This window comes from Bufo bufo, chromosome 1, assembly GCF_905171765.1.
Source record: "Bufo bufo chromosome 1, aBufBuf1.1, whole genome shotgun sequence".
Taxonomy (NCBI): Eukaryota; Metazoa; Chordata; class Amphibia; order Anura; family Bufonidae; genus Bufo; species Bufo bufo.
Genome location: NC_053389.1, coordinates 263,341,092 through 263,363,029, shown reverse-complemented (window position 1 = coordinate 263,363,029; position 21,938 = coordinate 263,341,092). Strand labels below are relative to the sequence as shown.

Below are 21,938 nucleotides of genomic sequence, written 5' to 3'. Positions count from 1 at the left end.
CCTGGTGACAACCACTATGAGCGCTGTTGTGGTTTGTCATGTAATGTGGCTTAAGTGACTGTATACGGTAGGTCACACAGCCTCAGGGCTGACCTTGGTGACAACCACTATGACCACTGTTGCGATTTGTCATGTAATATGGTATAAGTGACTGTATACGGTAGGTCACACAGCCTCAAGGCTGGCCCTGGTGACAACCACTATGAGCGCTGTTGTGGTTTGTCATGTAATGTGGCTTAAGTGACTGTATACAGTAGGTCACACAGCCTCAGGGCTGACCCTGGTGACAACCACTATGACCACTGTTATGCCATATTACATGATAAATCATAAGTGACAGCATTCAGGTCACACATCCTCAAGTCTAGCCCTGGTGACAATCGATATGAGCGCCGTTGTGGTTTGTCATGTAATGTGGCTGAAGTGACCGTATAGGTCACACATCCCCAAGGCTGGCCCTGGTGACAACCACTATGACCGCTGTTACGATTTATCATGTAGTGTGCCATAAGTGACAGCATAGGTCACACATCCCCAAAGCTGGCCCTGGTGACGACCAGTATGACCTCCATTATGGTTTATCAGGTTAAAGTGCCATAAGTGAAAGCATAGGTCACATGGCTAACCCTGGTGAGAACCATTATGACTGCTGTTACAGTTTATCATGTAATGTGCCATAAGTGATAGCATACTGTAGGTCACATATCCCCAAGGCTGACCCTCGTGACAACCAGTATGCCCATGCTGGGGAGGAAGAAAACAAACTCCGGCCTAGAAGATGGCGAGCGGGGAACAGGTAATTCTGATCCTCTCAGTAGGGGAGGCAGGCCGCTGGCACCTGGTAGAAATGATGTATTCCCGGACAACCCCTTTAAGGGTTTGGAAGCTCTCAATTCTGTTATAAGATGTCTGCCGGGCCCCATGGCACTTGGAAGCTGCGTTGGCGGGGGTTATAGCTGACAAACCACTACTGGAGCTAATTTTTCACATTTCTCTGTAAAAACTGATGGGTTCCTTTAAATGTTAAGTGCAGATTTCTCATCTCAAGTCAACTCTAATTGATGGCATAAAAAATGGATGCTATAATAACTATATTTTAGCTAAAGCCAACCCAGCCTAACAGCGTGAAATAATGGAGGATTTATTGAAACGTGTTTATTTTTGGAGCCGCGTTAGGTACTAGATTTGCATATTTACCTGCACGGAGCATAAGCCTGTACATATGTGTGCTCCAATTTAAATTATTTATGACTAAATTAGCAACGCGTAAAGATTTGTTGGGGTAAAGAAAACGGAAAAAAACATTCCCCTGCTGTCAAGTATCGAAGAGATGAAAATGTTCATTTTGGATGGCTGCTGTCATTCAACCAGTTAAGTCTCCCGAAATAATTCATTACATTTCATCTGTCAAGTCCTCGTTACATAAGTCGTTTCTTCCCAGGAGAAGGAGATATTTTACTCACGAGACCCATAGAAAACTTTTGAAAGAAAAAAAATAAAGTTACGGATTTTGTTGTTCCCTGTGGCGGTATTTTTTATACATTTTTTTGCCTTCTCCTCTGTCTCCTTAGAGAGCGTGTGCCATTCATTAAGACCCTTGGAAATCCTTTAACCCGTACATCGCCGTGCTGTAAATTCCTGAGCTGCTCTGTCTATTATCTGACAATTTGCACCCTCGCGATTGACACATCCGCAGTCGCCACGTGTATCTGAATGTGTACGTCTTCTTTCCGCAGGTTTTGCAGGATCACGAGCTGCATCTAGATGAGGAACAATTTATTGACTTAACTGAAAAGTTGGGATTTACAAAGGAAGGCCTTAGTTATCTGGATTTCGTGTCATTATTCGAAGGTACAGTTCCTTATTTATAGCAGCCCTGTTATTGGTGCCTATGTGAAATGTAATAAGAAAAATCTATTAAAGGGTAACTCTAATAATCACATAATGTTACAGTAACGAGTCCCTAAAGGACATTGGACATATAGTGCATAACTATTTCTAATAAAGCTAGGACCAGCCCTGTACCTCACATGGAACCAGAGATCTCCACATTCATGGCTCCTACTGTTAGCTCAGGGGACGTGTTCTTTCTCAGGGGAGTGTCCTTTCTGCTGCTCTTTCCTTCTAACAGAAGATATGGCTAGTGCCCGTGGAAGGTGTAAACTGTGCGTGTATGACCACCTCAGCGAGGTGGACAAGAAATAATGAAAAGAGCAAACAGCAGGTGGTGGTCTACAAATACATTGAATAGCTCAGCGGCTATACTAAATGTTTAATTAAATGCCATGACAGAAGTATTCCGATCCAGATGTAGGTTTTAAAAAACGTAGAATATTTTTCATGGCACAACCTCATGTCCCACCAATATCAGCTTCAGTGAAAAGGTCATAAAAATGAGCAATGTTTGGCACTTTTGTGTTATTAAAATTGATCCAATGAAAAATTGTGACTAGCTGTGTGCACGTCCATCAATTGAGCTCAGTGCTGGTGGACACACATGCTCAGTCACTATCCTCACAGCAAGGTCTCTGAAAGAGCAGCAAAGGAAGTTACTTTCTGCCATGCTTGTCAGGGAAGGCTCCGCGCCTCTACAGTAGCATGGCAGTATGTGCAAGGGGACTAAGAAGGGTCTATCCTGTCAGCTGCCAGAGGGAGAAGTAGACTGAGCTTCTTCAGCAGCCATCCCCCGCAGCACAGATTAGCAAGAGCACCAAGGACAAGTGCAAGCAAAAAATAATAGGAATAGTAATACTGAAAATTAATTTAGCAACAAATTGTTCCATCTGGGACATAAATGGCTAATCTATAGGATTTGCCATAAATGTCTGATAGGTGCAGGTAACATCTCGCCATTCACTGTTATGGGACCACTTATAATAGGCAAGTGAGAGCATTTGGCTAGTACTGAATGGAGAGCAAGCTTCACAAGTGGTGTCACCCCTCCCTTCACTTCTATTGGACTTTCGAATATAGCCGAGCCAGCTTGGCTATTTTCGGAAATCACGTGTTTGATATAGGAGCCGGTCCTAGAGGTCAGATCTGCATCAGACATTTAGGGCATATCAATATGCCATAAATGTCCCTGATGGGAATATCCCTTTACATTTTACCGTAATTCCTTTGATTTTCAGTTCCTTTAATCCCATGGTGTGGGAAAATATATGTTATGCAGGTAATAGCCATTAGATGCTACCATGTAAAATCCTATTAAAATGGTGAACAAAGAGACCAAAGAGTCTTTGTCCATTTTGTCCATTTTTTATATTTGTGAGAATTGAAAGAGGTATTCTGGTTATTTCAAGTTATCCCCTATCCACGGGGCAGGGGATAGCTATTAGATCGGACCCTGTACCCCGTGGAGCCCCCTAAAATGAACGGAGAGGCCAGTCAAGCATGCTCACAGCCGCTCCATTTATACAGCGCTGTGTGGGTAGGGGGTAACTTCACATAATACCCCTTTAACTGAATGTACTGTATTTCATTTTCAGTCCCATCAGGAGATGGACCTGGGGAGAAGTTACATAATAGTCCTAATCATCGAGTGAATAAGACCAAGTGTCACTACATGACGGCAGAAGAGTGTCTCAGCCAGTTGTTGGATAAATTAAGAGAAGGATATGGGGTAAGTGCGAATGTATAATATAGGAAACTAATGTGGTCCTGGACCTATAGAAGGAGATTTATCAAAACTGGTGTAAAGTAGAACTGGTTAAGCAACCAATCAGATTCCACCTGTCATTTTCCAGGGCTCCTTTAGAAAGTGAAAGGTGGAATTTGATTGGTTGCTATGGGCAACTAAGCCAGGTTTCCTTTAGACCAATTTTGATAAATCTCCCATATAGAGTCCATATAAATACACAGCTTTCATGCATCATCAAAAGGGCTTTTGTGTTGACTATCTGATTATGCAGCATCTGTATCTGTATCTCCCATAGGGGTTTTATGGAGCAGCATCTCCGTGGAAAGTTGTCCCAAGGGATGTAGAATTAAACTGGTTGTCCTATGAGAACACATTTATCACCTATCCACAAGATAGGTGATAAAAGTATGATCGCTGGGACCCTCACTGATCTCTAGATCACTAGCCCCTGTTCTAGAGGAGTATGAATGTGCACTGGTCACCAGTATGGAACAGGGGCTCAGGGCCCCCATTCTGCTGGGGTCCAACTGATCATAGGGGATAAATGTATGATTGCTGGGACCCTCACTGATCTCTAGATCACTAGCCCCTGTTCTAGAGGAGTATTAATGTGCACTGGTCACCCGTATGGAACAGGGGTTCAGGACCCCCATTCTGGTGGGAGTCCCACTGATCATAGGGGATAAATGTATGATTGCTGGGACCTCACTGATTACTAGATCACTAGCCCCTTTTCTAGAGGAGTATGAATGTGCACTGGTCACCAGTATGGAACAGGGGCTCAGGGCCCCCATTCTGGTTGGAGTCCCACTGATCATAGGGGATAAATGTATGATTGCTGGGACCCTCACTGATCTCTAGATCACTAGCCCCTGTTCTAGAGGAGTATGAATGTGCACTGGTCACCCGTATGGAACATGGGCTCAGGATCCACATTCTGGTGGGAGTCCCACTGATCATAGGGGATAAATGTATGATTGCTGGGACCCTCACTGATCTCTAGATCACTAGCCCCTGTTCTAGAGGAGTATGAATGTGCACTGGTCACCCGTATGGAACATGGGCTCAGGATCCCCATTCTGGTGGGAGTCCCACTGATCATAGGGGATAAATGTATGATTGCTGGGACCCTCACTGATCTCTAGATCACTAGCCCCTGTTCTAGAGGAGTATGAATGTGCACTGGTCACCCGTATGGAACAGGGGCTCAGGATCCCCATTCTGGTGGGAGTCCCACTGATCATAGGGGATAAATGTATGATTGCTGGGACCCTCACTGATCTCTAGTTCACTAGTCCCTGTTCTAGAGGAGTATGAATGTGCACTGGTCACCAGTATGGAACAGGGGCTCAGGGCCCCCATTCTGCTGGGGTCCCACTGATCATAGGGGATAAATGTATGATTGCTGGGACCCTCACTGATCACTAGATCACTAGCCCCTGTTCTAGAGGAGTATGAATGTGCACTGGTCACCCGTATGGAACATGGGCTCAGGATCCCCATTCTGGTGGGAGTCCCACTGATCATAGGGGATAAATGTATGATTGCTGGGACCCTCACTGATCTCTAGATCACTAGCCCCTGTTCTAGAGGAGTATGAATGTGCACTGGTCACCAGTATGGAACAGGGGCTCAGGGCCCCCATTCTGCTGGGGTCCCACTTATCATAGGGGATAAATGTATGATTGCTGGGACCCTCACTGATCACTAGATCACTAGCCCCTGTTCTAGAGGAGTATGAATGTGCACTGGTCACCCGTATGGAACATGGGCTCAGGATCCCCATTCTGGTGGGAGTCCCACTGATCATAGGGGATAAATGTATGATTGCTGGGACCCTCACTGATCTCTAGATCACTAGCCCCTGTTCTAGAGGAGTATGAATGTGCACTGGTCACCAGTATGGAACATGGGCTCAGGACCGCCATTCTGGTGGGAGTCCCACTGATCATAGGGGATAAATGTATGATTGCTGGGACCCTCACTGATCTCTAGATCACTAGCCCCTGTTCTAGAGGAGTATGAATGTGCACTGGTCACCAGTATGGAACAGGGGCTCAGGGCCCCCATTCTGGTGGGAGTCCCACTGATCATATTGGATAAATGTATGATTGCTGGGACCTCACTGATTACTAGATCACTAGCCCCTTTTCTAGAGGAGTATGAATGTGCACTGGTCACCCGTATGGAACATGGGCTCAGGATCCCCATTCTGGTGGGAGTCCCACTGATCATAGGGAATAAATGTATGATTGCTGGGACCCTCACTGATCTCTAGATCAGTGTTTCCCAACCAGTGTGCCTCCAGCTGTTGCAAAACTACACCTCCCAGCATGCCCGCACAGCCAAAGGCTGTCCGGGCATGCTGGGAGTTGTAGTTTTGCAACAGCTGGAGGCACACTGGTTGGGAAACACTGCTCTAGATCACTAGCCCCTGTTCTAGAGGAGTATGAATGTGCACTGGTCACCCGTATGGAACATGGGCTCAGGATCCCCATTCTGGTGGGAGTCCCACTGATCATAGGGGATAAATGTATGATTGCTGGGACCCTCACTGATCTCTAGATCACTAGCCCCTTTTCTAGAGGAGTATGAATGTGCACTGGTCACCAGTATGGAACAGGGGCTCAGGGCCCTCATTCTGGTGGGGTCCCAGTAATCATAGGAGTTAAATGCTTCTCATGGTATAACCCCTTTAAGACACAATGGCCCAAATTTACTAATGTGATTGTGCCTAGAATGTGGAGTGTGAGGTATCAAAATTTTGCACATTTCTGGTGCGAAAATGGCATGGAGGGAAATCGGGCCATGGCCTAAGATACAGCAGTTTGCACTAAAATTGGGCCAAGAGGGGCGCATGCGCGCGGCTTGCGGACAGGTCATGCTTCCGTGAGCTCCGCTCCGCTCATCGACTTTACCCTGATCATAGCGCCTTTTACCGGGCTCCAACACGCCTCAAACCCAATGCAAAGAACCCCGAAAATGACCCGCACTAAAGGAAGGTCGAGAATCCCGGGTACTCCTGCCTCAACGCAGACCTTACCGGAGTTATTCCGGCAGACCAGACAAACTGTCATGGCGGACGCAACACCAGCCCCTGCTAGTCCCGAGTCTTTGGATGGAGGTGAGCCCTCACCGGACAGATCAGAGCACGGTACAGGTCAGGATGACCTATATAAGAATATTGCAGCCTTATTTAAGGCAGAATTGTCACAAGCCGTCTCTGAATTTTCCCACCAAATACTGGACCTGGGCAACAGGGTCTCGGATTTAGAAACAAGGGCGAACGACATGGCCGATGCATTGGACCATGATAAGGAGGACATCAACAGTCACTCAACCCAGCTTGCGGAGCTGGAACTTAAAATAGAGGACCTTGAGAACAGGTCCAGAAGGGGAAATCTACGGGTCAGAGGCCTCCCTGAGACCTATAGTGATTTACAATCCACTCTCACCACTTTGTTTACTGCTCTGCTACCTCAGGCAGATTCTAGTTCCTTTAAAATGGATAGAGTCCACAGGGCTCTAGGGAAACCACACACTGGGGACCTCCCGAGAGATATCATCCTTAAATTTCATCACCCGGAGACGAGGGATAAAATCCTGGCAGCTGCAAGGGAACTAACTACCCTACCCGGTCTCCCGACGTCGGTCCACCTCTACGCGGATCTAGCACCATCCACACTTCGCAGACGCCGTGAGATGAGGCCGGTCACTCAGGCCCTACAAAAGGCACAGATCCAATATCGATGGGGTTTTCCCTTCAACCTATCATTCCAACTGAACTCTCGCATGCACACGATCCACTCACCAGATGAAGGTATGGATGCACTACAGCGAGCAGGAATCCCCTGCGAAGTTCAAGCCACTTCATCTTCCTCACTGAAGCCCCAGAGACTGGCGAGAGTCTGGACCAGGGTTCCTCTGGCCTCCGGTGGTCCGAGCAGGACGAAGACCTCCTGAACTTTATAAGCTGTTGCCGGTATTAACCAAATTTTCTATAGTAGGTTGTTTCGGGGACTCTTTTTACTTAATCTCAGGATCATATGAGGCCAGTTTTGTTATTGCAGGGTTTCGATGATTCGGATTATCATGTTGTCCCTAACCTTGGGGAGTTATGGGATAGGGAGGTTGGCCTATGTAAGGTTATCTCTCTGTCCGCATATCCCTTTTGCTAATGCTCTTTGTTCTGGGCTCGATAGCTCAGTTTATTTTCTTTGTTTTTTCTACAATTATTTGCGGTTTATTTGTAATGTTATCTCACTCTTGGAATCTTTAAACGGGGTTACTACCTTATATATGCTGATATACAGGGTTTCGGGGATGCAACTATTCGTGGGAGCGGTTGACGTCGGGCACTCATTTTTAAGCTATACTCATTTCTCCCCTCTCCATTATGTGTAAACTACTCTCCCATAATGTGAGGGGCTTGAATTCTCCTCAGAAGAGAAAGACAGCTTTCTTATCGTATCTTAAACATGTGCCCGACGTCATCTGCTTGCAGGAAACGCATTTTACACCTACGTCTCATCCGAAACATTTTCACCCACAATACACTAGATTTTATTCCTCATCATTTACTTCAAAATGTCGGGGAGTAATTATCCTGATAAAAAACTCCTTCCCTTTTTCTATCACTCAGACATGTATTGACCCAGAAGGGAGGTATGTAATTCTTATAGGGACCTATGGAGAAGACTCACTTTGTCTGGTCAATACCTACGCCCCGACAGATGACCCTATCGCTTTCTTTATGAAAATGAGCAAGGTGATTGATAGCCTCACGTTCAATAAGTTAATATGGTGTGGGGATTTCAATTTTACCATTCATCCTGTATTAGATCGTACTAATCCACCAACAATACCACGACCGACGACACAGACTACTAAGATTAGTCAAGTCCTCCAATCCCTGTCCCTAGCTGACACCTGGAGGGAACATAATGGTTCCCAAAGAAGCTACACTTATTATTCTCCGGCTCATCAACTGTACTCAAGGATTGACATGATACTAGCATCCACCTCTCTTCTTCCCTCCATGTCTTATACTAGGCATGTGGTTTCGTCATGGTCAGATCATGACATGGTCATTTCAGAATTTCAGACTCCCCAGCAATGTCGAGGCCCGTTTCAATGGAGGCTAAATGATTCTCTCTTGACTCATCCTGATTTATATACTCAACTACAAGAGGAACTTACGAACTTCTTTACTGACAACACTTCCTCTGAGATTGACCCAATGACTCTGTGGTTGACCCATAAGGCCTATATGAGGGGCTGTTTAATAAGTAAAGCCATCAAAAAAAAGCGAGAACGTACTAAAGCCCAGGCAGACCTGGAAACCAGACTAGGCAAGCTGGTCTGGGCCCACCAGCGATCGCCATCTCTATACCTGCTTAAAGAGATAAAAGATACTAAACAGAAACTTAACATGATCCTGACAAATAATACAGAAAAGGCCCTTAGATGGACAAACTCCTTCTACTACAAATATGCAAATAAACCAGACAAACTACTAGCCAATCAACTTAAAGCTAAACAGAGGATTAACCATGTATTTAAAATAAATACAAGATCCGGTCAAACTACTTCTAATCCTGACACAATATATGCCACGTTCCAAAAATTCTATACCCAACTTTATTCTGCCCCTACGACAGGATCGGACCTACAGGAAAATAGCTTTATATCATCTGCGAATTTACCGGTATTATCCCCTGAGTCCCAGTTAGGCCTTAACAACCCCATTACAAATGAAGAAGTAGAATATGCCATCAAATCTTTAAAATTAGGTAAAGCCCCAGGCCCCGACGGATATTCTGCCCTATACTATAAAAAATTCGCCGCTTTACTCGCCCCTTATATAGTCAAGTACTGCAATCATCTCTTGCAAGGAAATACACCTCCGGGAGAATTTTTGAAAGCCTCGATCACAGTTATTCCTAAACCAAACAGAGACCCTTTGCTTACTTCTAACTACAGACCGATATCGCTTCTAAACATTGATAATAAACTTTTCACCTCCATTTTAGCTAACAGGCTCAATAGGCTGCTCCCCAACTTAATCCACAAGGACCAGGTTGGTTTCATCCCAGGCAGAGAAGCCCCTGATAACATTAGAAAAATACTTAACATCATACATATGTCTAATAAAACCAAAGTCCCATTAGCCCTTTTGGCCCTTGATATTCAAAAGGCATTTGACACTGTCACTTGGCCATATTTATATGGGGTTCTCTCAGCAGTGGGAATCAAGGGTCCCTTCCTTGCTGCTTTACAAGCTCTTTATTCCAACCCAGAGGCTTCTCTTAAACTGCACAAAAGTTTCACACATCCCAATTAGACGAGGTACAAGGCAGGGATGCCCTCTTTCACCGGCATTATTTGCACTGGCTATAGAACCCCTAGCAGCCCACATAAGATCCAACCCTGATATTAAAGGATTAGTGATTGGAGGAAAGGATCACAAACTAAGCCTTTTTGCAGATGATCTTCTTCTTTCTATTACCAATCCCATTATCTCCTTTCCTTCTCTATTAAAACTCTTAGTCATTCACCAAAGCTTCTGGCCTCTCTATTAACCATTCTAAATCGGAACTACTTTGGTGTAACACACCTGCTTCCACTAAAACAATGATACATCAACATTTTCCATTTCAACACAGAACCCATCATATCTCCTACTTAGGTGTACTACTGCCAAATGCCCTAGATTTGGTTTATAGAACTAATTATCTACCTATGTACCGTAAGATTCGGCAAGATTTAGCTTCATGGCAATCATTACAAACCTCATGGGTAGGCAGGATAAACATCATCAGAATGGTGATCCTCCCCAGACTCCTATACTTATTTAGGGCCCTACCAGTACCTGTCTTATTAGGGGATCTTAGATCTATCCAGAAAGACGTCATGAAATTTATTTGGAGTAACAAACGCCCACGTATCCCCAAAGCTACCATGTATAAGCATAAGACCCAAGGGGGTTTGTCTGTCCCAGACTTTGTAAAATATTACCAAGCAGCTAGAATGGCCCAAATGTTTCTGACTCATCTAACTCCACGTGAACACCCGTTATGGATCTCGATTGAATGTTCTAATCTTAACCCCTATACCTGGAAAGCACTGACCTGGGACACCTCTACTATTCCTCAGACTTTACGTGTCAACTCTCCTCTGTCCTACTACAGCCTGTTACTCTGGAGGTCAGTTAGATTCAAATTTGCTCTTCAGTCCAAGCCATCCCCGCTATTAAACATCATAGGAAGCCCAGTCTTCTTGCCAGGCCTTCAACATCGTAATCTTGAATGGTGGTCCAATAACCAACTCTGTGCTCTACACAAATTCACAGTTAGAGGTAAATTGATGACGCTTGCAGATTTTAAAGACAAATATTCTCCTCCTGACAATGTCTATTTGGTCATGGGGCAAATATTTTCATACTTGAAATCTGTCCAAATCCCTAATCAAAAAGTGGAATTTACTGCTTTTGAACGCTCTATTACATACTCACTATACAGACAAGGCCTATTATCAAGGGTTTATGGAGCCCTCAATACTATTCCTGAAGGCCAGAAATTGTCTTACATGAGGGCCTGGGAAGAAGATTTACATCAAGAGTTTCCTCCCTCCAAATGGTCCCAGCGATCACAGACCCTATCTAAGGGTTCTTGGCAAGTCACATTAGCTGAATCCTCCATAAAAGTGTTGCATAGAACTTACATGGTTCCTACACGACTTCACTATATCTACCCTGAAGTATCACCTATGTGCTTCAGAGGATGTAATGAGGAAGGTTCAATGCTTCATATCTGGTGGTCTTGCCCCATAGTGGAGAGGTTCTGGAACCAGATAGTGAGTCTGATTTCTTCAGTCCTAGATTTTAGTTTTCCTTTAACAGTGCCATTTTGCCTTCTAGGGGATCAACCCCATAGGCTATCCTATGCAAAATTTAAACTTGCCCAATTTATTTTACTTGCAGCTAGAATTCATATAGCTTTTAAATGGCGATCAGACTCATTGTCCTTCCAGGCTGTCCTAGATAGAATAAATAAAATATTGATGTTCGAAAAATTGGCGGCCATCCGCACAGACTCGTTTTCAACCTTTGAAAAGGTGTGGGAACCCTGGCTATCCTCATCTCATTCTTCGGACCTACGTCAGGTTGTCTCTCTATAAGAATGTGTTTCTTGTGAACCGAAAGCAGGAGGGATGACTTCCTGCTCCATTTCCCAATCCCTTACTATATGTAACCCTACTACATTGTACCCAAGAGATGTTTTATTTTCATGTGTTAATTTCTTTTGTTTTTTCTTTCATTATTGTCATGGTGTTTTCTTTTTATATGCAAAAATCAATAAATACCTTTTGAAACATAAAATTGGGCCAAATTCTGTCACAAAGTAAGCCAATGAAAAAGTGTTAAGCCAGTATCACACTGCGCAATTGGCGGCCAGATCATCGGTAACAAGCATTAACGCTCATTAGCGATGATCTGGCAGTGTAATACTGCCGCCAATTACACAATGAACGAGCAAAGGATGGCATGGGTGCCCTAGCCTATGAAAAAGTGGCTGTTCAGGATGTTTTTACTGGACAGTGTTATTTTGTCATCTTACAGTAATGTTGTCGGTTATCTGGGCACTGTATGGCATGCCATAAGGGGATATTTCAATAGAAGGCACTGCACAGGGCACCAGCCAACCTAAGCCCAGCCCTATGCTTGTTGCGACTTTGTACTCATCTCATTTTCTATTCTTCAGGACACATACAGTGCCTTTTACAAAATAGACAGCAACCGGGATGGCCTTATCACAATGCATGACTTCCGCCGCCTGTTGGATAGCTTCATGTTCATCATCACTCAGAAGGAATATGAACGTCTACTTAACCTCCTTGGACTGAATCTAATGTCCACTTTAAATTATATGGAGTTCCTTAACTTATTACGAAGGCAGGAGAAAGAGGATTGCCCACCATGGCTAAATTCATTTTACAGGTACTTTGGACACAGCTATGTTTTTGTTATCTATATTAAATAAGGTATTCATAGCCTGCAGCAATGTACACATTTCTGAATCAACATGTCAACATGCTAAAGGCCTGCAAAGATAGCAGTTGCTACCGGGCCCAGGAGCCTGAGGGGCCCAAAGACCCTTGTGCTGCATAAGAAGACACCGGTACACCTCTGGCTGGAGGGAAGGAGTTAGCTTAAGAATTTGGCAGGTGGGGGGGGGGGGGGGGTTCGGGGTGGTTGACGTTCCAATTTTTGCCACAAGCAGCATGAAGACAATGTGCTTTCCTGCCCCAGGCCACAAAGCACTGAGGAAAAGGGGGCCCAAGCTGAACTCTTGCACCAGGACCCATGAGCCTTTAGCTACACCCCTGCATGTAGATATACAAGAGATGACGATGGACGATAACTGACTCCACTGTGGTCGCACTCTTTTCCTTGGGTAGTTTTGAGTTACATACATTGTATGCCTTTGGAGTTAGGTTTAATGAAAGGGGTTGTCTCACTTCAGCAAATGGCATTTATCATGCAGACAAAGTTCATACAAGGCACTTACTAATGTACTGTATAGTGATTGTCCACATTGCCTCCTTCGCTGACTGGATCCATTTTTCCATTACATTATACACTGCTTGTTTCTATGGTTACGACCATCCTGCAGTCCAGGATGCAGTCCAGGAAGGTCAGACTACCCCTTTCCACACTTCAGACTAGACTTCCCGTTCCTGCACGTTGCCTGTGTAAGCTCCTGGTTGTGTGGAGGGAAGCACAAGATCAGGGAGAGTAGAGTTCAGTATATGTAGCACCCGGGAGATTTGAGAGTCTGTGAGCTCTGCTTTTTTCAGTGAGTCTCCTGGACATTCAAGTTTGCTTCTGATGTCAGGAATAGTGTGGACATAGATACCTTGTGTGGTTGCAATCCAGCATCCACATAAATAACCACATCCTTATCGACCTAAATACTGGAGATTGTGATATGAATGTACTCAATTTCTCAATAGTGTAGCCTCAGGGTTTGCCTCAAGCGATCATATTTCAGCTTGTTAAAAAGATGTATAGATGTATAAGGAATAGCTGACTTTCCGGGTACAAATAACACTTATAGGGTATTAAAATATATGCATAAATACTTAATACATGGCTTACTGATCCAAAATAGGATGCAATACCAAGTAAAACTGGTAAAATAAATTTAATAAAATCCTGTAAAGTCCGAGTACAGGGATAAAAGAAAAGAAATAAATGAGTAAATGGATGCCCAGCATCCATTTACTTCTTTTGTTTTATCCCTGTACTCGGACTGTACAGGATTTTATTCCATTTATTTTACCAGTTTTACTTGGTATTGCATCCTATTTTGTACATACAGCACAGTAGTAATCCATGTATTAAATATTTATGCATTTATTTTTAACTAGTAAACTTTGATATTTATATCCTTTAGGTGTTTATTTATACCTGGAGAGTCGGCTATTTCTTACAAACCTTATACTCTTACATTCTTTCTTTTTTGCTGAGGGTACCAGACAGGGGCGGACTGGGAATTTAAAGTAGCCCTAAAAACATAATTAAATAAAAGTAGCCCCATGTTGTAGGCGGGCCCAAGTTGACAGAAGGTGGGTGAGTATGAGGGATCAACTCAAGTGGGTGGGAAGGTGGGGCCAGCAATACCTTATAGAAGGGCAGTATGGCATGCTACACTTTGATATTTGGTTCTGCAGCAGAACCAAATACCAAAGTGCAGTACAATATACTGCCACATCAGAACCTAATACTACAGTGCAGTACAATATAATGCCCCATCAGAACTTCTCAGGACAGTGTTAGATCATTATGTACCAAGCAGGCGGGCCATGTAAGGGTGCTCGGGTGACCCCCCACTGAGCATCATCCCACCAGGAATTTTCCCTGTGGTGTCTATGGCCAGTTTGTCCTTGGTACCAGAGTATAACCAGTGCACTCTGCACAAATACTATTCCACCCGGCCGGGCAAGGTGACAATTCAGGAACCTGGTCCTGTCAATCACGAAGAGGGAGAGGCTGGCATTGGAAACAGGAGGAGCAGAGAGTTGCTTGTTCTCTTAACGTGTACTGTCATTCCAGTTTATTTTTAATATTGTGTACTAGGAAACAGGGTGTAAAGAGTCTCCTTAATACTCGAAATGAGCATTGCTAAGGAGAGCCTGTCCTCAGCGTCTATTGAGCACTGAAGACGTCTATGTGCACATACTGATGCCGCTTCCAGCATGCCTGTTGTCACTACCCTAGTCCCTGCCCCCATATACCGTATGTGCTCTGTCACTGCTATGTCCCTTCCGGTCCGCTAGCTGCTGACAGCTCTGAACTTGTCCCTCTTCTCTGTGAGGCACTTCCAGCCTACCTCTGTACATACACATGGTCATCTTCAGTGCTCAGTAGAACGCTGAAGACAGACACTCAGAATATTGCTGTAAAAATAGAACCCTTTCCCTAATAAAGTACGTTACAAAAATGTTTAAAGGGCATCTGTCAGCAGATTTGCACCTATGACACTGGCTGACCTGTTACATGTGCGCTTGGCATCTGAAGGCATCTGTGTTGGTCCATGTTCATATGTGTCCGCATTGCTGAGAAACATCATGTTTTAATATATGCAAATGAGCTTCTAGGAGCAACGGGGGCGTTAATCTCTCTGCAACTGCTGCACCTTCTGCATTTGATTGACAGGAAGATCAGGCAGTGTAAACGTGATCACGTCTGGCCATGTCAGTCAAAGTGCTGAAGCTGCCAGCTGCAGAGAGAGCAGAGGCTCTAGGTGTAATGACAACGCCCCCGTTGCTCCCAGAGGCTCATTTGCATATATTAAAGCTTCATGTTTCTCATCAATGCGGGCACATATGAACATGCGACCAACACAGATGCCTTCAGCTGCCAAGTGCACATGTAACAGGTCAGCCAGAGTCATAGGTAGAAATCTGCTGACGTCCTTTAACATCCGGGCCATACACTATATTAAAAAATTCAGTTCCACTTTAACTGCTCGTTTTTGTCTATGGATGAAAAGGACTTGAATGAAGCAATGGATCGCTGAATGAAAGGTACAGTATTATTACATCCAGCTGAGCCAGTCCTACAAGGCACTGTCCTGCTGACAGGCTTCCTCTAACTAGTGGTACTTAGAGGGACCATGGTAATGGACCGATTCCTAAAATGACGGACCTGGCTGAGCTGTAACTACTACTGAACTGAAATGCCCTTATTGTTTTACCCTTCCTTGTGTTTCTTGAAACCCAGCGCACAAGCGTACTATCTAAATCATCTTTAAGATTGTTCCTTTTGTTCTATTTTTCTAATTGACATTTAGTATTGCAGGATAAATGACATTAGTGCATACGCTGACATATTGTAGCCGCAGCTCACACACGAATACGTCTTTGTTCATTAATACCAACTCTTTTCATTTTCGAAGGCCCAAACAAAGCCAGGACTGCGCGGATCTGGCCTGCGAGCAGGCTCATTACTACCTCCTTACAAAGGCACAAGGCAGATGGCACGACTTAGCCAAGGTAAAATGTGTGACATTCATGAATCCAGTGCTTGTTCACAGCGTCACCAGCCCTGCGCTAACACCTCATGTTCTCCACCATGCATTTCTCATCTGGCACAATATAATCACGAGACAAATGTATTCAACCAACATCCTAAAAATGCACTTCATGAAGGGTCAGTGCTCCCTTTCAGTCATATGGGGAACCAGTTCTTCATTCCTTCACATTGTGAGCTCTGGTCAGTAGGAGCTATGAGCAGCTGAATCAATTAGTGGCCACAGTGGTCCACTAATGGTCATGAGGTGGGACAAAGGATAGTCTGCATTAAAGAAACACATCCCATGTGTGGGCACTGTGGTAGGGCCCTTTAAGGTGCCTGAACTAACCTCAGGCCCTTGATATTATGTTAAGTTATGAATAAGGGTAAGGCCTCATGCACACAACCGTTGTTTTATTCCGTTGTGCCGTCTTTCGTGATTTTCTGCGGAACCATTGATTTTCAATGGGTCCGTTGAAAACTCGGCTAATGCACCGTTTGCCGTCGTCGTCCGTGATCCGTGGTTCCAGTCCGTCAAAAAAATATAACCTGTCCTATTATTTTCACGGAAAACGGTTTGCGGACCCATTCAAGTCAATGGGACCGCTAAAAACGCGGATGCACACAAGATTGTCGTCCGCGACCGCGCGTCCGGGTCCGTTTTTTTCCTATCATTTGCATGGCAAACCTGTCTTAGACTTTTTTTTTACATTCCTTTATGTCTGGTGGTCCTCCAAAAATAAAGGAAGACACACGGAAACAAAAACGGAAACGAATCACGGAACAACGGAACCCCATTTTGCGGACCGATTAAAACAACTGTCGTGTGCATGAGGCCTTACAGGGATTCTGCACGTAAAAAAATGTATCTCAGTGCACTTAAAGGGGTTGTCTCACTTCAGCAAATGGCATTCATCATGTAGAGAAAGTTAATACAAGGCACTTACTAATGTATTGTTATTGTCCATATTGCCTCCTTTGCTGACTGGATTCATTTTTCCATCACATTATACACTGCTCATTTCCAGGGGTTACGGCCACCGCTGCAGTGCAAATACAAGGTTGACGGGAACTGCTGCGCATGCTGGCGCCTATTCCTATAGTATGCAAGCATGACCACCACTGATAGATTGCAGGGTGGTCGTAACCATGGAAACGAGCAGTGTGTAATGTGATGCAAAAATGAATCAAGCCAGCAAAGAAGCAATATGGACAATCAGAATACATTAGTAAGTGCCTTGTATTAACTTTCTCTACATGATAAATGCCCTTTACTGAAGTGACACAACCCTTTTAACAGAAATTGAAATTTACCAATGAACGTTGTTACTGTAATGTTTTAAAATGTACTAATCACTGGATCAATGTAAATATGTAAATGTTTTGCTTGCTCTGTGGTCGCCATAGTTGCCTCAGTAGACTAATGCCCATGGACTTCCTGTCATGTGAACATGTCATGATAGGAGAGTTCACACAACAGGAAGTCCATGCACAATGGTAGTGCCCCTTAGGGTGGGTTCACATCACGTTTTATGCCTCCGTTTGACGTATACCTTAGGGGGAAAAAAAGGATATGAAAACACAGCACAGCATGTTCTTGTATCCTGTAGAGTCCGATGGTATATATGGTAAAAAAAAGTATACGTTTTTTTTTACAATTGAACTCTATGGTAAACTGATGCCACTATGTGGCATAGAAACATAGAAACATAGAGTTGGCAGATAAGAACCATTTGGCCCATCTAGTCTGCCCAATATACTGAATGCTATGGATAGCCCCCGGCCCTATCTTATATGAAGGATAGCCTTATGCCTATCCCATGCATGCTTAAACTCCTTCACTGTATTTGCAGCTACCACTTCTGCAGGAAGGCTATTCCATGCATCCACTACTCTCTCAGTAAAGTAATACTTCCTGATATTACTTTTAAACCTTTGCCCCTCTAATTTAAAACTGTGTCCTCTTGTGGTAGACTCTTGTGGCATCAGTCTGAGGCATCTGTTTAACGTATATGTTAAACGGATGGGAAAAACGTGACATGAAGCCAGCCTTATGGTAACAAAACTACCTCAGGCCCTTCATATACTATTATGTCAAGTTGCAAATAACGGGCAAATAAGCTCTGATTGGATCCAGCAGTAGAGGTCACATGACAGGAAGTCCATGAACAGTGGTAATGCCCCTTTTGGTGCCCAAACTACATCCAGCCCTTCATGTGTTATTCAAGTCACGTGACAGGGAGGTAAAAGGAAGGAATACCCAAAATCTATGAAGCTACAAATCTATAAACTTTAGATAAAAATAAAAACGTTAGTAAAAAGAAGTAAAAAAGTACAAGGCATAAACTTTAAATGTGCAGAGAAATAGTTTTGGTTTGTGCTAGTTTAGCCGTACTGTCATGTATAGTATGTACTGCATGCATACACATTGCTCATCCTACCTCAAGTGTCACAATATACTACACCGAGGTCCACTCTGACCTGTGCTGGTCGAATTCGAGGTGCAAATGTTTAATTTCTCCTATAAACCACCAGACTTTGTATCAGAATCACTCCTGCTTCAAAGGCTACTTTCACATTAGCGTTTTCAATTCCGCTATTGAGATCCGTCATGACACAATGTAAGTCAATGGGGACGGATCCGTTTTCTCTGACACAATCTGGCACAATAGAAAGCGGATCGGTCCCCCATTGACTTTCAATGGTGTTTAAGACATAATACGACCGGATCCGTTCATGACGGATGCATGCGGTTGTATTATTGTAACGGAAGCTCCTTTAAGATTAAGATTGGCTTGAAAGTCATGACCTAAGAAGCAGGAGTGATTGCATTTTGCTTCTACTAGTTCAGTTTCTCAGCAAAACTGTGCCCTGTAATGACATTCATCCTGTGTTCCTGTTGATTCTTATCGTGTAGACATTCTGTGAAATTGACAGCGACGGGAATGGCATCATTCAGAAGAAAGATTTGAGAAATGTTTTATACAGATTTTCTCTTCCTATTACAAAGAGTGAATTTGAAAAACTCTGGCACAGGTGAGTTCAATTTCAAGCATACAATATGTTTTTTTTACATAGATAGATATGAGATGGATGGATGGATGGATGGATAGATAGATAGATAGATAGATAGATAGATATCAGATAGATGGATGGATAGATATAGATATCAGATAGATGGATAGATAGATATGAGATAGATGGATAGATAGATATAGATAGATAGATAGATAGATAGATAGATAGATATGAGATAGATGGATAGATAGATATAGATATGAGATGGATAGATAGATGGATATAGATATTAGATAGATAGATATAAATATGAGATGGATGGATAGATAGATATAGATATGAGATGGATAGATAGATGGATATTAGATATGAGATGGATATTAGATATGAGATGGATATTAGATATGAGATGGATATTAGATATGAGATGGATATTAGATATGAGATGGATATTAGATATGAGATAGATATTAGATATGAGATATGATATGGATAGATATAGATAGATAGATAGATAGATAGATAGATATGAGAGGATAGATAGATATAAATATGAGATAGATGATGGATAGATATTAGATAGATAGATAGATATGAGATAGATAGATAGATAGATAGATATGAGATATATAGATATGCGATAGATGGATAGATAGATTCAAGATAGATAGATGATGGATAGATATGTTATAGATAGATAGATATAGATATGTCTAAAATTATTTTAATCCAGTACTAACATGTCCAAACAGATGCTGGATTATCAGATGTGATAGACAAGAATATGAAAGTGTCCTAGAGAAGTATGAGACACACTTATCAGGGTATGGGCGGAAGGGTCAGTCTTATTGCACCACTTCTAGCTTCCAGAAGTCAGTCCAAAGGAAATGGGTGGGCATGGTGACATAGTGACAGGGGTGACATCCAGGGGCGGACTGAGAAGCCTCAGGGCCACCGGGCAAAATAAATCAAGGGCCCCCTTACAGGCTCCACCCATGTTCTGCCGCAAGCCCCACCCACGTGTACAGGACCAGGCCCCTCCTGAGTCCTATCCTATACAGGTAAGTATTACGATTCGCGACTAGGGTGGCCACTTGCTTCACCCCAAAAAGGAGGACATTCTAGGCCACACCCTCAACCTGATAAACGAGCCCCTCTCCCAGTAAGTGCCCGGCAAAAGAAAAAAAATACGTCACTATAGCGCTTTTGCTTTACTGGACTCTGTAGGATGGAAAGCGCTGTATTATTAACCTAGTTCAGCAGTCCTGAGTCCCCCATTCACAGTAGTTATTAACTCCTTTCACTAGTCCCCTCTTCGGTGAAGAGGGGACTGCTGAAGGGGTTAATAAATACTGTGAACAGGGGACATTTGAAAGGGGTTAATAATTACTGTGAAGGGCCTTCAATTGTTATTAACCTCTTTCAGCAGTCCCCCATTCACAGTATTTATTAACCACTTCAGCAGTCCCCCATTCACAGTATTTATTAACCCCTTCAGCAGTCCCCCCTTCACTGAAGAGGGGACTAGTGAAAGGGGTTAATAAATACTGTGAATGGGGGACTGCTGAAACGGGTTAATAACTACTGTGAAGGGCCTTCAGTAGTTATAAACCCCTTTTAACAGTCCTTCATTCACACTGGTATTTATCAGACTTTTTTATAACTTATTTTTCTCCCCTTTTCACCCCGGCCCTGCCACAGCCCACAGCAACAGCAGCTCCGCCAGCCCAGCACAGTCTTTCAATTTCTTTCAGACCAGACATGGCTGAGACGTAAAGCTGCCTAGGCTACCACTTAACCAAAAACCACTACCTCAGCGAACTCTGTGCCCACGCTCCTCAGAGTTCCCTTCCTTCTCCCGTGAATCCCACAGCGCCAATGAGTGCACGAACAGCGCTGCGGTGTGCAGGGGCGTAACTAGAAGTGACTGGGCCCCACAGCAAATATTTGTAGGGGCCCCCCCAGCACACTTCGCACCTCCCTCCTCCTGTGTAAACCCCACTCCTTTGGCACAGTGTAGCGGCATACTGTATATTGTGTGGCACAGTGTAGAGGTATACTGTATATTGTGGGGCACAGTGTAGCGGTATACTGTATATTGTGTGGCACAGTGTAGCGGTATACTGTATATTGTGGGGCACAGTGTAGAGGTATACTGTATATTGTGGGGCACAGTGTAGAGGTATACTGTATATTGTGTGGCACAGTGTAGCGGTATACTGTATATTGTGTGGCACAGTGTAGAGGTATACTGTATATTGTGGGGCACAGTGTAGGCTATATGTGTATAACATAAACATACTCCACATGAAAACTTACAATTACTTGGCTTGGCCCTTGGCGATCTCGGATGCCACTTCAACACTATGGTTGGGGGCTCGGCAGAGCTGATGTTGTGTTTTATCCTAATGAGAAAGATTTTATAATAAGGATTTGGAGAAGGGGCTGAGGGGTCACAGAGCAGGGAGAGGCTGGTGCTGCTACTAGGGGGTCATACCATGGGGGAGTAATAAAGCCCACCATAATGCCCCCCAGTAGAAATAATTCTCCTTATAATGTGACAGTGCAAAAATACCCCCTTGTAATGCCCCCAGTTGAGCTAATGTCTCCATAGTGCCCCCATAATGTCCCAGTATAAAATGCCCCCCATAATGTACCAGTATAAAATGCCCCATATATAGTGCCCCAGTAGATGCCCCTCAG

At 43.8% G+C, this 21,938-nt stretch overlaps 1 protein-coding gene across 2 annotated transcripts in view; it reads left to right on the top strand.

Annotated features, from left to right (window-relative positions):
• The window catches only part of EFCAB6 (EF-hand calcium binding domain 6), a 180,030-nt gene that overhangs the window by 117,171 nt on the left and 40,921 nt on the right, over positions 1-21,938 (top strand). For both annotated transcript variants that reach the window (XM_040439180.1, XM_040439181.1), the window contains 5 exons: positions 1,737-1,851; positions 3,489-3,622; positions 12,403-12,638; positions 16,102-16,198; positions 19,135-19,253. In XM_040439180.1, the coding sequence (XP_040295114.1) occupies positions 1,737-1,851; positions 3,489-3,622; positions 12,403-12,638; positions 16,102-16,198; positions 19,135-19,253 (701 nt within the window). The remainder of the gene's footprint in view (positions 1-1,736; positions 1,852-3,488; positions 3,623-12,402; positions 12,639-16,101; positions 16,199-19,134; positions 19,254-21,938) is intronic.